The sequence below is a fragment of the Lepeophtheirus salmonis genome, chromosome Z (assembly GCF_016086655.4).
Source record: "Lepeophtheirus salmonis chromosome Z, UVic_Lsal_1.4, whole genome shotgun sequence".
NCBI classification, from domain to species: domain Eukaryota; kingdom Metazoa; phylum Arthropoda; class Copepoda; order Siphonostomatoida; family Caligidae; genus Lepeophtheirus; species Lepeophtheirus salmonis.
Window position 1 is genome coordinate 21,198,174 of NC_092584.1, and position 19,825 is coordinate 21,217,998.

The 19,825-nt window shown below is 30.9% G+C and overlaps 1 protein-coding gene across 1 annotated transcript; it reads left to right on the plus strand.

Moving 5' to 3' along the window:
* The first annotated feature begins 661 nt into the window (after positions 1-661).
* LOC121130335 (rho-related GTP-binding protein RhoE) lies at positions 662-19,123 on the plus strand. Its single transcript, XM_040726090.2, has 4 exons — positions 662-1,097; positions 12,155-12,251; positions 17,194-17,365; positions 18,041-19,123. The coding sequence occupies exons 1-4, from the start codon at positions 954-956 to the stop codon at positions 18,762-18,764; spliced, it is 1,137 nt and encodes a 378-aa protein (XP_040582024.1). The 5' UTR covers positions 662-953; the 3' UTR covers positions 18,765-19,123.
* Positions 19,124-19,825: the final 702 nt, after the last annotated feature.

Sequence of the window (19,825 nt, forward strand, 5' to 3'; positions counted from 1 at the left end):
TTATACAGGCTCAGTTTGGTAACAGGCACTTAAAACAAGGGGCGTCCGTAGAAAATTCGAACCCAGGATATGGTACTAGATACAAACAGGGCCGCAGCTACCTTATACGCAGAGTGCGTCGTGTCCCAAGTTCCAGAATGGGCTCTGAAAACTAAGGTTTCTTAAGACAATTTTGCTTTCAAAATGGGGACCGTGAGGGTAAGCTGGGGGAAGAGGAAGATGTAGAAGTGAGGTTTCCTTTCATTCTACAAATAGATAGTACACATGTGTCGTATACAGGGGGCCTCCATTATGTAGATGGAATATTAAAAGGTTATAAATATACCAAAAAAGTACAACAAACGAAAATAAGTACAAGAACCGAGACTGATAAGCAAGTTATTGCCGTCTCGGTTCGACTGTGTAATAATAAGGGATCACCCTTTTATATTAGATAATATTTATTGTATAGATTCTCATATTTTGACTTGAAAGTCCTTAGGTTGGTCCGAAACCCAACACCTCGTAGCCTGACTTGTCATTTTATTTTATATGATTCATATTAGTTAGTTTAATGTGGCAACTGAAATATATATTTCATACTTAAAAAGAACTGCTTCAAAATATCACTTAATTTATTAAAAAATCGCAAAAAAACCACATAGTATAAAAATGGTCTATTCGTTTATTTACATCGCATATTCAAAAACAATATTAATAATAACACTTATGGAGGAGTACCACAGAATCAAAATCCAATCGGGCCTGTAATATGTACACACACTCAGAAGTTGTTCACCGTCCCATCACGCCCGTTTGTAAAAAAATACGCACACACGTCTTGAGAAAAAACAAAAGTAAAATATTTGGACTATTAAATATTCAGTTAAGTGATCATATTCAAGTTGAGTGGATACGATTTAAATAAAAAGAAAAGTGATTACTTTATTAATAATAATATTTATTGAAGTGTGATGTCAAAAAAGAATTTATTTAGTATGGGGAGTTTAGGAAACTCTATGGACTTTTTCGAGGATGTAAGAGTGGTTGTCGTGGGGGATCACAAGGTTGGAAAGTCATCCCTGATTCATCGGAACATTCATAATAAATTTAATGAGGTAAGGATTTGTGTTAGAGACTCGGAGCAGGGATTTTTTTTTTCGGTTCGGTCTTTAGTCACTTGAAAATATATATGATGTCATGTTATAAACAATTTATCCGTAAAATCGGTTTAGACCGATTTTTTCCTGTTCTATATATTATGAGAGACTAATTTTTTTTCTTCATTAATTAACCGTCATTAATTTTTTCAAAAAAATATCAAAACTACATAAACTACTCTAGAGCAAATACTGTATACACATAATAGACGACAGAATAAAAAATCATCTGAGCTACTCTGTTTTAACTTCGTATAACGTCATCACACTTGAAAATAAATATGTTGACATGTTATAAACAATTTATCTGAAAACCGATCTAGACGGATTTTTTCTCTAAGACATGTCCAGACTGACCTGTTTTGTTGAACCGAAATAATTTGGTCCAATAAAAATATAATAGTCTCAGACCAGTAGGATTTCCATAGCCAAACCCCAGCACTAGTAAGGATATGTTTGATAAATTCATTTGTGACTGCATTTTTATGAAACAATATCTCTAATTGTCTGGCTAAATGGTTTAGTGGATACCCTAAGGGGATTTTGTATATAGTACTACGAACTGACATTGAAATAATTTTACCTGCAAATGGTGGGTTATATTACTGTATAATAAGTTATTCAACTGAAAAACAGTTCTTTAGTCAAAACTGATAGAATTCGTAGATTTATGAGATAGCAGGGGCATCTGTAGAGGGAGGGCTGGAGGGGCGGTAGATACCCTAAATATCCAGATTTACAAGTAGTTTAATTCTTCAAAAAATATCTGAAAAATTTAATTATTCTATTATATTATCCAAAAAATGTAATTTTTTGTAAATGGCTATGAATTTTTTGAAATTTTTTTCCAAAAAATTTAATATTTAGAATTTAATTTTTGAATTTTTTTTCAAAACAATATTTTTTAGAGAACAGCTGTGAAATTGAGAATTTTTTTTCCAAAAAAATCAATTTTCTATGAATATTTGATTTTTTTCCAAAACAGTGAATTTTTTAAGTTTAAATTTTGATTTTTTTCCACAATTTTGATTTTGGGATTTATTTTTCAAAAAAATCCCCAAAAAAAAAATTTTATAAATAAATTTATATGATCTTGCAGAAGCCCCTGGATATTGCTTTATTTTCTTAATAGGTAATTTTATAAGCGTTTACTCAGGTATATCATTGCATAGATGCTGTACAAGTTACGATTTTTTACAAATTATAACTAGAATAAGCAAATTGTAGAATTTGCATCCAAGAAAATATATGAAGAATTTAGAGTAGGCAAATAGGATTAGGACAATAATCGTGGAGGATTGAAACATTGCTGTGTTAATTTTTTGAGTATTACGAAGAAAATTACTCATTCATTAGGTGTTTTCTTCATCAGGTTACAATACTCAAATGCCCACAGTTATATTCTTTAGAAATGCGTCATTTGAATGGATCAAAATTTAATTATGACCGTCAATTTTTTACTAGTAAGTTGCTAATGACAATGGCCAATGTTATAACTGAAAAAGATGTTTCATTCTTCTTGTACAAGTTACAACTTGTACGCAACATCAATATGTATGACTATCGAAGCCGGGTAGTATCTACGCATTAGAAGAAAGACACCGACAGAGAGTAGAACGTTTCATGTTAATGAATGATTCTCCAACCTCTGTGGTAGGGCCCCTCTCATTGTAATAATTAGCTCGTATGTAATTTAACTCGGGGCTAAATAAGATATTTATGAAAGGAATTCCTATTTTCTTTCGTTACTTTCTTAGTCATAATTACTTTACTTATTCTCATTGAACTTTTGGGTAGGACTAAGAAGTTAATTGTTTTAATAGCTTGAAAATATAAGATAATATGTATTATATGCATGAAATTTTCTTAGTACGATGCTTAAAGGAATCCCCAGGAAAAGTAATTTATATTTTAAAAATGTATACATTGTAGAGGTTTCACATTTTGTAATGGAATACTATGAAGGTCCCCATTTAAATTATTGGAAATGGCTCGTCTTAGAATTAAAAAAATCCCTCCTAAGTCCTTCCAAAACACAATAGGGCGATTTTGCAGATTTTGCCTATTCTTAGTATGAGGTTTTGAGACTATATAATAAATATTTTAGATATGAAAATAATATGTCACTATGCTAATGTAAGAAAGCAACTGAGTCATACTTTAATGATCATATAAATTGCCAATTAGCCAATGATATCTGTAAGTGAACATTACTTATCAATCTTTGATATTGTGTCACTGTTCGATTTGTTTTGCTGACTATTTGTTTGTGTTTTGCAAAGGGAATTTGTTTGGAGCATAATTAAAATCAATATCTTCTCGCAATCTCCTACTGAAATTATCAACCATCTTTAAATTAGCCGAGGTGAGTATTAAAAAGATTTGGATTGAAGGCAAAACTATTGTATAATCCTTCTACATTTACTAAAATGATCACTCTAATGTATAAGGCAGGATTTTGCACAAGTTGAACCTTGTAGTGCCTATACACAGATTGCACAAATGGCAACCCACAAATATAATTAAGTATTTTATATAAATAATTTGTTGTAAATACTTCCAGGGATATTAAGTTCTATATAATGTAATTATTGACATTCCACTAGATGGTCGATTTATCATTATTAATGGTGTAAATTCTGACTTTCTTAATGACGATTACTTCGTAATACTATTTTAGTATTATATAGCACATGAAATACCATATATCATCATTAAAAAGTACATAATTCAATTTCTCCTCAATATATAATAAATACCTTCAAATATAAGTAATTGTAATACATCAAAATAAAATGACGGAATTCATTAATAGATATCGGTAAATAAAAGGATTGGTGCTATTATAAATAAATACATTATTATAGAAGGTAGGACTATTCTGCCCCTTGTTTGTTAACGGTATTATCCAGATGCTGTTCAGTTATTTGCCTTCCCTCCACAGAATTAATGCTATTTCCCAGATTTGCTTGCTTTGACATACAGTCATGAACAACTCGATTGTTACGCAAACCAAGTAAATTGACTTAATCCCCACTAATTAGTCACTTAGTTTATTGAAATAGCTTTTACAATTTACAAAAAACGTTGGTTGTTCACATGTGCATAATGGACCTTTCAAATAGAGGGTAGTATTGTTGTGTTGATCCTTATTTAGGACTGAAGTCAGTTATTTAAGTTGAGTCATGCACATCAGTGTAGGACTTACGTCCTTGATTACTTTTATTTTTTTAACCAGTTTTCGTACTGATAGTCCAAAGGACCGGCCCAAGTACTGATACATATTAGCGGCCCTAAGACTGGACTGACAGAACACTCTGTAGGACCAATTAGGATAAGTTTACGTTGTTTTGTAGTTTCTTTACATAGCTGAGGATGTCTGTGGGTCTGTCTTGCATTTATTATTGTTTATTAATAGTTTGTTTTCATATTTTTTTCTTCGCTACAGACTATGACAGCCCTTCAATATTACATATATCCATGTTTAGTAATAGTTTGCTCATGCCCCTTTACATCATGTATAATTGAGCGTTTTGTTGTTCAACTTTGTTCGAATTTCGACTACAGATAGTGCAGGAAAGTTGTTATATGGTATGAGACACCCCTATGCAAAATTGCATTGTCCTACGAGGTCATCCTTACGTTGCACATCTGGATCAAATTATGAAAAGATACAAAAAATCTTTATTTAGTCAATATAGGCACTAAGAAGACATTTTTTATTATTTCTATAAAATAATTTTGATAGACATTTTTCAAACCTATAAAAAATATCAAAGAAGTTTTTTTTTTTTTTTCTAAAATTACCCATGGAACAAAAAAAAAAAAGAGTTAAAAGCTTTAAAAAAAAACCCTCATCATTTTTCTTTTCTTTGCAAGAAAATGTTGATGAAATTTTTCTTATGACCTACTCTCTTTTGCTCCATTTTAGCTTTAGAAAAAAAAAGTAATTAATTTTTTTTATAGGTGAAAATAATGTCTATCATAATCAATTCATGCGGAATAATGATTAATAATAGATATTTTAATCTTTATTGACGAAATAAAGAAGTTTTTGTCTCTTTTCAAATTATAAAGCAGATGTGCTACCTAAAGATGACATTTTAGACTTGATTAAATTTTCCATGGTTTATTTTCTTAACCTGCTCTAATCGACATTCAAAAAGAGTTGCAAAAAAAAACCCCACTCTAATGTATAGTCTGATTTTAGTAGTCACAAACAATACATCCCACAATATCCCAACTTGTACATGATGATATTTTTGGTTAGCTACATAGTATGTACATCCCTTGATTAAAAACCTTATACAAAAATGAACGATCTTTTGTGGTCTTAAAAAATGTGAATTTTAATACTTGACACATATACAAAATTGCTGTATGGAACGCTTGGAACTTATACAATATCCATATTAAAGTATTTTGGAACTGCTTTCCTGAATGTATCCGTTAATTCAAGTCATGCATCTGCTCTTCATGCCATTGAAAAGGGACATTAAAACTCCTTGACGGCTGGTTTTTTTTCAATGTACATGAACCTATTATGATGTGTTAAAGCCATTGTAACATGAGAAGGGGGGAGGTGGATTTGAAGAAGAAAGAAAATTAGATTCATTCCATAATTTAATCTAACAAAGAAGCCATGAGGTAGAAATTTTATGTTGTAGGACTTCGTGTTTATGGAGGGTTAAAGTGGTGATTGATATTTGCTGCTTAAATCGAGAGGGAACATTCCGTCGATCCATTAATTATCCCTCTAAGCAGAAGTGTAAACAACGATTTATCATCACAGATCTCTTTCAACATAAGTTGTTCAACGGTAATAAATAGTTTCCAGCCGTATGCAAATCGTTTTATTTCCTTAGACGATTTGGATGATAAATCACATAAAAATATATTCACATCAAATCCTTTAAATTTTAAAAAAAGTATAAAATCTCTTGAGTTAAAACTAAATTAGGAATTTACATAAGAAGTTACATAAATTCCACGTTTGGATTTGATTACATAGTTCAGATTTGTTAGAGTTATCTATATATTCAATCCAAAACTATTAATTTCATAGACAATGGCGTAAGGGGGATCAAGCTAGGGGTTACATGATTTCGTCTTCTAAACAATAGGTGCATAATTTTACCTTCACCAACGAAGGTTATGTCTTTGATCCTATTTGTTTGTTAGTCATGAGGATTACGGCAAAAGTAACGAATCAATTTTGATCAAACTTTGTAGGAAGAAAATAACTGATCACTGTCAGATGCCTGTAATTTATGAAAAGTTAAGGTCAAAACGTAACTCAAAATCATAACAAATGTATAATATACCACAACTTTTTCACCAATTGAGATACATAACTCAATTTGATTTTAGGGGGAGGTTAAGTGCTCGCCATCTGACCATTCTTCAGCGTTTTTTCCCTACAATTTAGTACTGTTTGTATATTTATTTACAGCTTTGAAGAATTTCTACCTCTTTTCAAATAATCAATTGACCAAAAACCAATGAGAACGTTGGATCATCTTTATATTATTTATTTTTCTTCTGGGTCTATCCTTGTCCGTATTCTTTTGATTCAATCGAATATACATATTTTCTGTCTGTCCTTGAAACAGTCTGTTATTGCTTCTAATTAATTGAAAGAAGGGAAAAGGCTAGATATGACTTTAATTTGCTGTTTCATTTTAAATTGTTTACCTCTGATTTTTCTTATGTAAATACAAATACATGGTTTTATACGTAACTGAGGGATGAAATTGCATTTCTTGAATGAACAAAAAAAAAAAAGAAGTTTTTATATGGAGAGTAAGTCCTTGAAGAAAAAAAAAGTTGTCAATTTTTTTGATATTCTCGTTCATATTTAAATTCATTCAGAATATAAAATAAATAATGGTACTTTGTATATAATAATATGGAAGTTCTTCATTGCATCTATGAACCTTTCCTTCTTTAAAAAAATCCCGAATTTAGTTATTAACTACGATGGGCACTCGGAGGAGTGCAAAGCCTTCGCCTAAAAACAGTATTTGTGTATCACAATTTGTTCCAAAGTTATTGTCAATCATGTATTTTGTACGTTTTGTATTACCTTGACAACTTAATGATCTCTTACTGTGACCATTTATAATCTGAATAACAAGTTTGATTAGAATCCATCCGTAGCTTTTGCAGTAATCCTTGTGACTAGCAAACAAACAAACATACGCAAAAAGATAATTTCCGTTCAACGTCGTTGCGGAGGAACTAGAATAGACACTTTCTAGAGTACAAACCTTCACCTATGGACATTTTGTTCTACCTTGACCTCTTCAAACTTAATGGCCTCTTCCTTTGACAATATAATCTTCTTACCAAGTTAGATCAAAACCGATCTATAACTTTTGCCGTAATGGACAAACAAAGAAACCGAGACCGGAAAAACTAACGTTCGCAGGGGTATAATTAGTTGGTTTGGATTAGAGTATCAGTTGATCTCCAAAAAGTTATCGTTTACTAAAGTCTCCGAGTTTCTGGAAATTCGGGAAACTTGCCAGAAAATTTGATTTGAAAAACTCTAACAAAAGTTGAATTCAAATGATTGAAACTCAAAGGTTTAATTATTATTATATATGAATCTCATCTCCTGTTATTTTTGCATTTTATTGAGTAATTCCTTATAAATTTCGTCGTCATATTTATACACTGAAATTTTTTTTTAAAGTTTAATTGGTGTTTAGTCCTTTGCTTTGTTTATAGCATAAAAAATAACATTGCCCTCATTACTTGATTATAATGAATTAATTGACATCCGTATTGGGGTAATCATTGAAAAAATATATTTTTATGTGCCTGATGCCTTTAATCAAACACGACGACTTGTTTTCATGTTTAAAAACTCGAACTCTAATCCAACACTAATAGTTAATTAAACCAATAATTAATTGTAGGGATTTGATAGCTTGATGTGTAATAATGTCCGTTTCGATCAGTTTTCGATTGCGTTGCTCCAAAAATAGATAGAAAAAGTTAATAGGAGATTAGCAAACGAACTAAATTTTAATAATTTTAGGAGGATATAGTGATCCTTAGTGTACCAAGTAAACAATGTTAATATATTAAACAAGATAAACGAGGAATAATTCAATTTGAACAAATCATTGCATATTTAAAAAAGTACGACGTCGTTACTTACTTTTATTTCATCTCGCAAGCATTATTCTAAAGAAATAAAAAGCAGGTCCAAAATCAGTTAGTATTGGTTAGACAATTCTTCTCATCTATGGAGGTCTTTTTAATGTTCCTTATATGGGTTAGATGGAGTTTTATTATATATAAGTAAATATTATAATATTAGAACTACGCTATCTTACCTATGAATTGTTTTTTAAGTCAGTATCCCCATGAAGCATATTTCCTTCTCTAGGAACGACCAAATATCGTCCCTAGAGTCCCAAGCTCGGCGGACATTGAGCTACGCACGGCTCGATTTCTTAATCAAACAAGATTTAGTTCATTTTCCTTTCAATTGTTTTTATTAATTTCAATATGTTGACTCTTGTTTAATTTAAATCAGCTGACTCTACATATATGATGAGGTCAAAAAAGTTATAAGATAGGATTTTGATTTTGATGTTACTTACTAAAAATCAAGGATCTTCATTTCATACTCTGTCATTTATAAGATTATTAAATCATTATGTAAGAACGTGAATGAATATTCTTTAAATAATAATTAACAGTTGTCATCAAGAAAAATACAGAGGACTAGCAACCATATGTTGTTGTTGTTTTAAATTTTTCTTTTTTCTTTTGACAGTCGAGGTTGGGAGTAAATACGTAGGCTAGTCGTGACGTATCATGACGTTATCTCGCTAACACAAAAATACCCTACGTTTTTATTGTCAGCTGTCGATTCTCTCTTCTCCCTTGATACGTCATGGCTATTTCATAATGTATTCTTTTTTAAAAATACACGAAGTAATAAGTTATTCTATACTTATGGTACATTTCCAAAAATACAGGAATACAATTCCTTGTTGATCCCTCGTCGTTTGTTTTTATAACATATATATGGGTCATTTTATTATTTCTATAAAGAAATTTTGGCTATTTCTTCATAGCCATTTTATTTATACTTAGTAATATTTTAATACAGTATCGAATAAAATACTATGTCGATTTTAATAATATGTAATTTATTTTGAAAATAGTGAAGAAATAATATAACAGTGATAATCTGCGATATAAATAAAAGATATAAATAGTGGTGGTTATTATTCAATAATTCAAAGGGAAATTGTTCCAAGCTTTACCAGAGCTAATTAGAATGGAAGCATTCAATGTTAGAACACTGATAAGTGGGGCAAAAAAAAAAATACAGTAAATCAAGAACAGAAAACAAAATATTAGTCTGTTCCAAAATGTATACCCCATTCTCTCTCTCAGGCCAACAGGGATAAGGCCGCTTCCAACTCGGAGAAAGGTGGAAACGAGCAAACAGAGTCTCCACAGCCCGGAGCTCAATCCCTTTGACCGATTTTTGCCCCCTTATACTAAAGCAGATTCTCCGGGATAACGATTTTGATGGTCATGAAGACCTCACACGCAGATGGTGATGAAGTTAGTGAACGGAGATGATAACTGCAGGCAGTTGTGGGAGTTGGAAAACCATTGCCATGAGGTTATTCCAGCCAGAAAAGTCTATGTGAAATGATTGAGTACTTTTTGTAAACTTTTGAACGTAATTTATTGTTTTACGGGAGCAGTCTGAATCATTTATGAACATCCAATATATTCATAATTTATAAATAAACAAGTCTACAGCTTACAAAAGGTAGTTGTGAGATGCTCTAAGGATACTCTTGTGATGGTATGTAATATTACAATAGCAAAAATGTTTATTGAAAGGAAACTTCATCCTTCAATGCTTCTAAGATATATTATTTCTATGTTTTGAACAGATCTTTCTAATGTGGGTTTTTCTCTTTGTTGTATTCAGAGCTCAAATTGCTTTTCTGGTTCAAAGGATGTCTCTTTTCCTAATAGGGAATGATAATAGAAATGGCTATAGATATACAAATCTGTTATATAATTTGCAATTGTTTCTTCAAGATTCAAATGATAAAATATATATGAAATATGAAGACTGAAAAGTAATTGAGTAATTCATTTTTATTTTATAAGCTATACTTTTTCATTGTTGTCGTCATATGGACTTCTATAGAACTTTATGACTAATTAAGAGGGGATTTTACCCCTTGCTATAACTTAACTACTAATGTACACGTGTTTTTTTCCATTCTTTTTTTACGAGTTACCATTTCATGCATTCATGGAATGTCGTATTATTTTAAATATCAAGGTTGTCTAACGTTGTATGGTAATAATTTCTAGGTTCATTGATTTTTCTAATTTTACCTCTGGTCGGAAATGTGGTTTGTATTTATTTTTTGAAATTCGTTGGTTTTACCTTCAGTGTTCATTTTTTTGCCCTTATTGTCCTGTGATGGTGTGTTTGAAAAATGGAGTTGAATAGTTTCTTCTAGAAGATGAAGTGAGCATTGAAATCCCGGCCTATGCCAGTAGAGTTTGGAAATTTTTTACCAATGAAACTTGGGTTTTAGGAATTAGAAAAGGAAAAACAGTTATTGCGTCTACTTCATATTCCTTCAATATTATTACCGCAATGAAGTTGAAGGGTGCCCTCTGTTTGTTTGTTAGTTAGTTACCAGGGTTGGGCAAAAGTTACATATACATTTTTGGTTAAACAGAGTACAGAGTTTATTTATAGTCAGAGTAAGACGCCATTCAATTTTGGAAGGTAACATACAACTTATAAAATGCATAATTGACCATAATATTGTAAGAAATGGAGATACATAACTCAATTTGATTTTAGGGGAAGGTTTTGCCCTCTACCAAGTGCCCATTCTAATTAAATAGGTCCCCATTTTGTTAACTTATTTCTACGATGTAATCATTATCGGCTATCCTTGGTGTAAATTGTTTTAAAAATGCATAAATATTTATTAATTTAAATACAATTATAATATTTCCCCTTCTTCAATGTTATTTTAAAGATAGAAGGTTCTTCTATTAATAGGAGTCATTCGTTTTCCCCTTTTCCTCTTACTCAAATAATATATTATTTACCTTATTATTAAGAGGTTGTTATAATTGAATTTCAAGTATCCGCTGTCACTCTCTCAAATTTCAAGATAGAAAGAGTAAGTATAACGTGCGGGTCTAAACCTCATTTATGTATATATTAAGGGGAAATCTCCCCGAGTCAAAATATCATTCAGGCGAAATGGTTTGAGGGAAAAGTATCAAAATCCCATCTTGAATAGTATTAAAGAAAAGTGTGTCTGTTCGTCGACTCCTAATAACTTTTGCCAAGTTTACACAAGTAGTTATATAAGCCTTCCCTTAAATCCTTGTATGTGTTTGTTTGATAAGACTTCTTCTTGTACGTAATTATTACTTATTTATAGGAGCACATACAATTGTGTACACGGGATTCCTATGTGTACTTAACCTGTGTACAGCGTTCTTTTGTTTCATCATTAATACAATAAGTACCTTGCTACTCCGTCTGGGGTCTTTTGAGTGTAAGAAGATCCTTTGAGTGCTTCGTTTGTTGAAATAATGTATGTACTTGACTTATTTTTAAACAACACATACATAGAATCTCCCTACTAAGTTGATAGAATTCTTATGTACACCTATGTAGGTTCTTAACAACTATTCTCTGTAGGTTTGTGACTCTTAGACATCATTTGGCTGAAGCTGATAATTCTATATATTCACTTGGCAGTCCCCATCTTCCAAATTATATTTATATTTTATATGTTAAAAGTAAAGTAGGATGCCAATATTTGTATTTAAAGTGCTTTGTGATCCATGTCGGCTAAATAATTATTTTACATTTATGAGGAACGAATATCTAAAAATAAAACAAATCTGTCTATATATGTTACATAATTCCTATGTTGTATAAAGATTTAATTTAATATTTTGTGTATTCTCTAATATTCCAGAATTACTACAAGACATCAAGCATTGAAAAACATAATTGGACTCATGTCGTGTCGAATAGAGATGTTTATTACACCATATGGGATACTCCTGGAGGAGGTAAGTCACACAAATGGTATATTAGCATATATATATATTGTACATGTTGTAACTTGTACAAGTTGCAACCAAAATATGATATGAAGAGTTTAAACTCCTAATAATCTGGGTCATGCAATAATTGAATATTCCTAGAATGGTAAATAGATTAGTTATGATGTAACCTGACTTTTTTTAATATAAATTACTCATTGATAACTATTTTGTGAGCAAGGTCGGTTTTTGCGAAAAAGGGGCATTTGACTAATATACCAGGGCTATTTTTTTTGTTTATAAATAAAATAAGGCCTCTGCACGGTGGATTTTTTTTTTATTTAAAGAAGGTCATCAAAATATTTTGTTCCTTGATCTTTTTTTTTTTTAATTTCATATTTTGTTTAAATAACGCAGAATACATGTTTTAATTGGAAACTATTGTTTAAATCATTAATTTTACCGTTTTGACCGCTTTTTGAACTATGACACCACACTTAAAGGTAATTCCGGCAGAGTTAGCTTAAAAAGCCCCTTTTATGTGCATATTTTGTTTAAATAATACATGATTTTAGTTGGAAATTATTGTTTAAAGGATTTCATTTGCCATTTTGACCACCTTTCGTACTATGATAATTAAAAAAATACTACAATTTAAGCTTTTTAGGGGAAATTAGGTTGAAAAGGGCTTTTAAAGTGCATATTTTGTTTAAATAATGCAGAATAAATGTTATCATTTGTAAAATAGTGGTTAAATAATTAAATTAACCGTTTAGACCGTATCGCGAAATATACCACCACACAAAATGTCATATTTTTAGCTTTTTTGGGAGAAGGGCTTAAAACGTGCATACTCAGTTTTAAAATAATAAAAAGCTAATTTAGTATTTAAATAATTAAATTTACTATTTTTACCGCATTTCGAATAATGTTACAACAGAAAATAACATATTTTAAGCTATTTAGGTAGAGTTATTTTAAAAAGGGTTTTTTTAAAGTTTATATTTTGTCTTAATAATTGTTTAATTTAGAAACAAACGTAAAAATACGGAGAAACAAAATTTCCCATCCCGCTCATGGTCTGTAGGATATCATTAGGTTCAAATGACCACATTTATATTACTCGTAAATATATAATAAATATGAAATATTAATTCATCAAAATGAAATAACAGCCATCATTTAGTATGTGGTCTTTAATTAAAATGAATGATGATTTAATTAAATAATAAGGCATTATTAGACGTACAAACTTTAACTTGTACAATTTGCTTATACAAGTTATAACATATGTATATATAATTATTTGAATATGTACATAGGGTACATATGACTTGATATAAGAAATTATTTGATTTAAATATTAAGCACAAAGGAAGGAACTTATCATTTTTTTTTATTATTTTTCGTTAAGGGTTCAAATTTCATTTAAATCGTTCTTTCTTTTAAAATATTCTTTCAAGTAACACTTTTTGCAAAGTGATTAGTCATTATTTTGTATGTACAATATATACATATTATAATTGTTCATTACTGCTATCATAGCTTGCATTTACAAATAAGTATTTGAAAAGATCTGCTCATTTGCAATCTTTTAATAAGCTCCAATACTATAAATTATATACGCTGAATTTAAAGAAATTTATTTTTATTTGGAGAATCAAAGGATTATGTGTACCTAGGATTCTATATATCTTGTAAAAGAGGGTAAAAAGATGTTTAAAAAATAATGTAATTAGGTTTTTGGTGTGATGGGGATTAAAGTAGGTACTTGAGTATTTATTTAAACAAATGATTTTAAATAGTTAATGCAAAGTATATATATATATTTATAATTTAAAAGTCAACATATAATCGTGATTTAGAAGATAATTAAATAATTTTGAGTGATTATTTCACAATGATGAACTGTTGTGACAGAGCTGTGGCCTCAGAGTCGAGGAGTTGCAGATTTCTTGAGTTTTTTAGCACTCAAAATGGTTTAAATTGAGTGCCAGTCCCGAGTTCTTCTTTCTGTCTTGTATAAGTCATAAATGTGCATTAAGACTCCTCTCAGTCTGGTGCTAAATAGTCCAGTTGTCATCCTGAAATTTTAATGAGTCCTGCTAATGACATTGCTATGAAGACACAGGTATCTTCCAAGTCCAAACTCCTCAAAATCTTGTTCTTGTCTAGGTATTGATGTCTTGACTCAAGGCCAAGCTTCTGGACAATAGGGACTAATATTTTGTAGAGAATATACATATTTTCTCCGTCCATTATGAGTTTTATAACAAAATTTTTGACATAGTAAGGAATACTTAATTATACCGTTTGCTATATTGTGAATAGGTCTACTACTTAACTGGTGGTCTGCAGTCTGACTTCGAAACTTCGAGTGTTATACTAGTTAGACCCTTGTTCAAGTAGGGTATAATATAGATATATACCATGAAGGTCCTAAAGGGCAGGTTTCCAGACTTATAGACTGCAGAAGAAAAACATTTCTCTAAGCAAAAACAAAACTTTTTTGTTCAAAAACTCAAAATTCTATAAACTGATTAGAAAAAATATATTTGGAAGAATGGTGGGCAAATCAGAGAGACTGTATTTTATTTCTTATGATCTACATTAGAAACATTGACCGCCTCAATACGGTGCCTGAAGCTGGTAAAAGCTTTGACAATTGTGTAGTCAGGGTAGTTGTCACACACCCTAGTCTTCATGTCATCCACAGCTGCATTTGTGATGCCCTCAATGGTACCCCACCAAAATTAATCAAGAGGTTTTAAGTTTTTTGGGAAGGGGAGGGAGGCCACATGTCATAACGCCATAATTCAGACCAGTTTTGGGTGCAGAACTCCACTTCCTCGAGTTCTGGACGTCCATTTACTAACTTTATTTGCTTGTTGGATATTGTAGAGGGTCCTCACATTGACCGCCCCGTTGAGAACAATGTCACTTCGGTCAATATGTGCGTCAAGCAATCGGGTACACGGATACTTGTTGCATCCGCTCCACTTATTTGTTATCCGCTTTTAAGCAAAGCATGCATACAAAACAAAGCTTGTTTATGACGCAACGACTTGATCAAAAAAAAATTAGGAACTTTCCTACTCAGAAAATACACTAAAACGCGATTAAATCGACGGGAAAATTTTGTTTCTGCTCCCTGTATGCATATATTGGATCCAGTGTAAATGGACCTTAGCTTGTAATAGTTGAGTATCTCGCTCTAAACTCAAGAATATTCATTTGATTTATATGACTATATTTGGCTCTGATATTATGTTCGTTCAAATATAATATTTTACTACGCTTTGCGGCATTTTTCAAAGTATTCATCAAAATAATATTTAAATAAAAATTAAGGAGTACTAATTAATTTGATAGTTAAATAGTCTAATTTGGAATTCATTTTAAAGACAAATCACTTAAGCTTGTTTTTAAGTTTACAAGTTTTATATCTGACAAGTTTTTTTTTCCTTTCTGCTCCTGGAAAATAGTTTAAATAATTGTAGGTATCTTTAAAAAAAAAAAATTATCTATATATGTAAGGTCATACATTAGGTACATGAAGACAAAATAAAACAACGGAGCGACCACCCAGTGTTTGTGAGAAAAGTAGAACAAACACTCTTAGAAGAAGTCGACATACATATTAGTGATGGGACGATTTAAAAAAAAATCCAATTCCGATCCTTTAATATTTTAAATAATAGTCCACAATATTATATTTCAGAAGGAATGCTTTGGTTCTGGTAATTTTTGAAAAATAAATGAAATTTTTATAAAAAAATTTTAAAATTCTCAAGCTTTTCTCAATACAAAAATAATTCCCCAAAAATTTTTTGATTTAAAACTTTTTGAAAAAAAAATTCAAATATTCAATTTTCTAAAAAAAAATTTCAAATATTCAATTTTCTAAAAAAAAATTTCAAATATTAAATTTTCTTTTAAGCAATTAGTAAAAAGATCCCTCATTTTGGAGAGGGAGATTTTTCTTCATAACTTGGAAAAGTAATAAATAGTTAAATACCAGTAATAAATGAGAATCCGAATTGCAAATTGTACAATATCTTTCCGATACCCATTCTGATTCAAGAAATACACCCGATTCTCGAATTTCTGACTCCGATTCTCAAAATCCAATTAATCATCCCATTACTACCAAAAACAGACACGATTTTCATCACTATGAACAGCGTGCTCTGGAGGTTGATTGGTTGAATTTGAAGCCATGAACTGCAATTATTTTCCTGATGCCGATTCCAGAAAAAATACCCGATTCTCCAATTTGCGATTCCGTCCCATCACTAATACATTTTGGTAGAACTCACACACTGTTCAAATTAAACAACAAAATTGTTCCACTAATATAATATCTTGATTATATATATTTTTTTAATATATATGTACATTAAATTTTTTTAAAGAAATAACCCCTTATATGATTCCTACGAAGGGGGTGGAGGGGGGAAGGTTATGTTTTAATGTTGAGGGCAACAAAAAAAAATATTAAATGAGGTTAAACTCTGAATGTTACCTCATCTATATAATACAATATATATTATATTATATAAACAGTATTCAGAGGCTTCCCAGGGGGTGGGCAGGAGGGCTCCTCCCCAAGAAATTTTTGATTTATATTTGCCCAAAAAATTTAATATTTGATTTTAAAGTTTTGAAACTTTTTCTATGAATTTTTGAAATTTAAAAAAAAAAAATTAATATTCGAAAATTTAATTTTTGAAATTTTTTTCTCAAAAAGTATAATTTTCTGTGAAAAGCAATGGATTGGAATTTTTTTTAAATTTTACTTAATAGCTGGGGGTGTTTTTTTTCGAGGTTATTAAATAAAGGATTTTTCTTAAATTTAATATTTCAGTCATTTTAAAAAAATTATTAAATTTTTTTTTTTTTCAATTTGAAATTTTTTTTTTTAAACTATTTTATTTGATATTAATATTATTCTTGTTTTTTTTTTCAGGATCGAATAAGGTTAAACCTTTACTCTACGCCAAAGCAGACGTTATCTTACTATGCTTTAAAATCACCGAACCAAAGACTTTAGCTTCTGCCTTTAATAAGTGGACGGCAGATATCCGTAATTTTGCACCTAGTGTTCCCATCATACTTGTCGGATGCCAGTCAGATCTGAGGTAAGATATTTTAATTATTAGTAACTCATGGGGCAAAAAGTGTTTATCTATTCGCTGTATAGAGCGGAATCCCATAAACCTGTTCAAGCCATTGCTAACTTGAATGGTATTTTTTCCTCTCCCGAGGCAGTCGAAAATTAAAGCACGAAATTGTTTTGGAAAATAACAAAAGCAGCGTCACACTTATCATAATAACTCACAAAAATAAAGAACAATTGTACAAACATTTTGAATGCTGTCTTTTGAAGGCCGGTACTAACTGAAATGGTGTGACAAATAATTAATTTAAATATTATGAAATCTTGCTCTTTTTATATACCTAGCAGCTTTTTTTTAGCCTTATCGGTAGAAGGGGTCATTGATCATGAGTAATGTAATACATGTAATTCAAGCTGCAAAGTAATTTTATTTGGTTATATTTAATCTGTTTTAAAGTTGCGTTGTGTGCCCCTGAGTCTCACCTTAATGCTGATATGTAGAATGTCAAAATAAATTTGATACTCTTTATCCTAATATTTCGTATAATTTATGACTCAATTCTCATGGTGCTTCAAAAATGGATTAAAACCCCCGAGTATTTCATGATTCATAATATACCATCACTTTTTCTCATTAATATAATTACTTGCATTGAGTGGGAACAGCTTCTTATATCTATTCTCTCTATATTTTCAGGTCAAACAAAGATATAATAACCAATTTGGCTTCCCAAGGATTAGCTCCTATTTCCGCAGAGCAAGGATTAACAGTTAGTCATCAAATTCAAGCAGTTCTCTACATTGAAACCTCTGCCAAATCCTCCCATCGTGCTGCCCTTTCGGCCTTTGAAGTCTCTGCTCTCACAACCATGGGACAATTCTCACACACACACATAAATCATCATGAATATTTTTCGAGAACCGCTCGCATTTCCCCTCAATTCCATGCACCACTTCTTCCTCCCAAATCAAAAAACATTCGCTCTCCTCCTGTACCTCCAAAGCCTCCTGTACGACGAGCCGTCTCCTCGGTCCACCTAAACAAAGAAAACCTCTACTCAGCCGAACCTTCATCAACAAAGAGCTTATTGCATTTACATCAGGTCTCTGAGAGCAATAGTCAGCAACAGCCCTTTAAGGTCGTATCCCGTGAGAGAAGTCTACTCAACCTTAGCGGAACAACTCCACGAACACCAAAAACACAGCGGAAAGAACGTGAGAGAATGGTAACCATTAAATGCCAAAGGCTTACGCTTGATAAAAGACGAGAAGAAGTGGATGTAGAGGTTCCAGCTCCCATCTATGAAACCCTGAGATTCTATAATGTTTCATCTGATGATTTACTTAGGGATTGCAAGAATGACGCACCCAAAAAGTCATTGAGAGCGAAGCTTAAACGCTTGTTTGCCGTTAAGATATAATTGATTTTTTTTTTTTTTGTTCAAATTTCCTATTACATATATTATTTTATTCAAACATTTCAGCCTCATTTACTGTGATATCCTGACATACAAAAAAAATAATTAAAGAAATCGTTGCCATTTCAATGTGTTTAAATCCTTTTTTCCATAAAAAAAAATATATTTTTGCGGGTAAATTTGTCTACTATTAGTCGTTGATTGTTGATGTTTTTTTTTCAAAAAAAAATAAATACTTTATTCATAACATAAGTGTTATAAGACTCTAAGTTATATTCTTTATTTTTTATCAAGTGCAATAATATTATTATTTTATTTTTATTATTACATATATAAAAGAAATACAGTTTATATCAATCAAACATATCCAGGTTTATTTATTCACAATTATCCTGTGACACCATCCTTCAGTCACATTGTGAGATACACATCAACCGCCAGCAACAGCATACCTATAAATAGTGATAAAAGTATTATAGATTTTTAGCGGCCATTATCTTCTTTTCTACTATATTCAAAACCTGATTGAACATTCATGAGTGCTCATAAAAGACTGAGAGTAACGCTGAGGATGTTTTGTTTATTTCCTTCTCTTCCTCCTTCCTTGTCACAGAGTAATGTAGCTGATCTGGCTGAATGAAAGCCTAGCTGCTCTTCTCGAAAACATTCATCAAATTTTCAGGGTTATGATGTGTATTTGCGGTTCCTTTTTTTAACATCCCTAAGATACTCGTAATTTTCAATAATAGCTATAATACAAAATGGCGAAAGTGTTTGTTTGAAAACGTTGGAGCACGTTGGAAAAGATTTCCATCGGGCATGAAATATAAAGCAGAAGCATTGCATCCACTCTATACGCTTGAATCAAGTAACTAAACGTTATATATTTTGTATCAAAAATAGCATAAAAATTGTTTTTTATTAGCTATTAAATATGATAGACGCAAGATTCAATACATTTTTTACACTAAAAGCACTGAGCCCAAGAGACTACTCTAAAACACAATGTCCGGGGGAGGGGACAAACAATGATAGCCCGGATACAATGTCCAACCTAGCTTTTT

Coding starts and splice junctions, on each gene's coding strand:
- LOC121130335 (XM_040726090.2), top strand. CDS start 954: ATGTCAAAAAAGAATTTATTTAGTATGGGGAGTTTAGGAAACTCTATG. Junction 12,252..17,193: donor ATGGGATACTCCTGGAGGAG/GTAAGTCACACA, acceptor TTTTTTTTTCAG/GATCGAATAAGGTTAAACCT. Junction 17,366..18,040: donor GGATGCCAGTCAGATCTGAG/GTAAGATATTTT, acceptor CTATATTTTCAG/GTCAAACAAAGATATAATAA.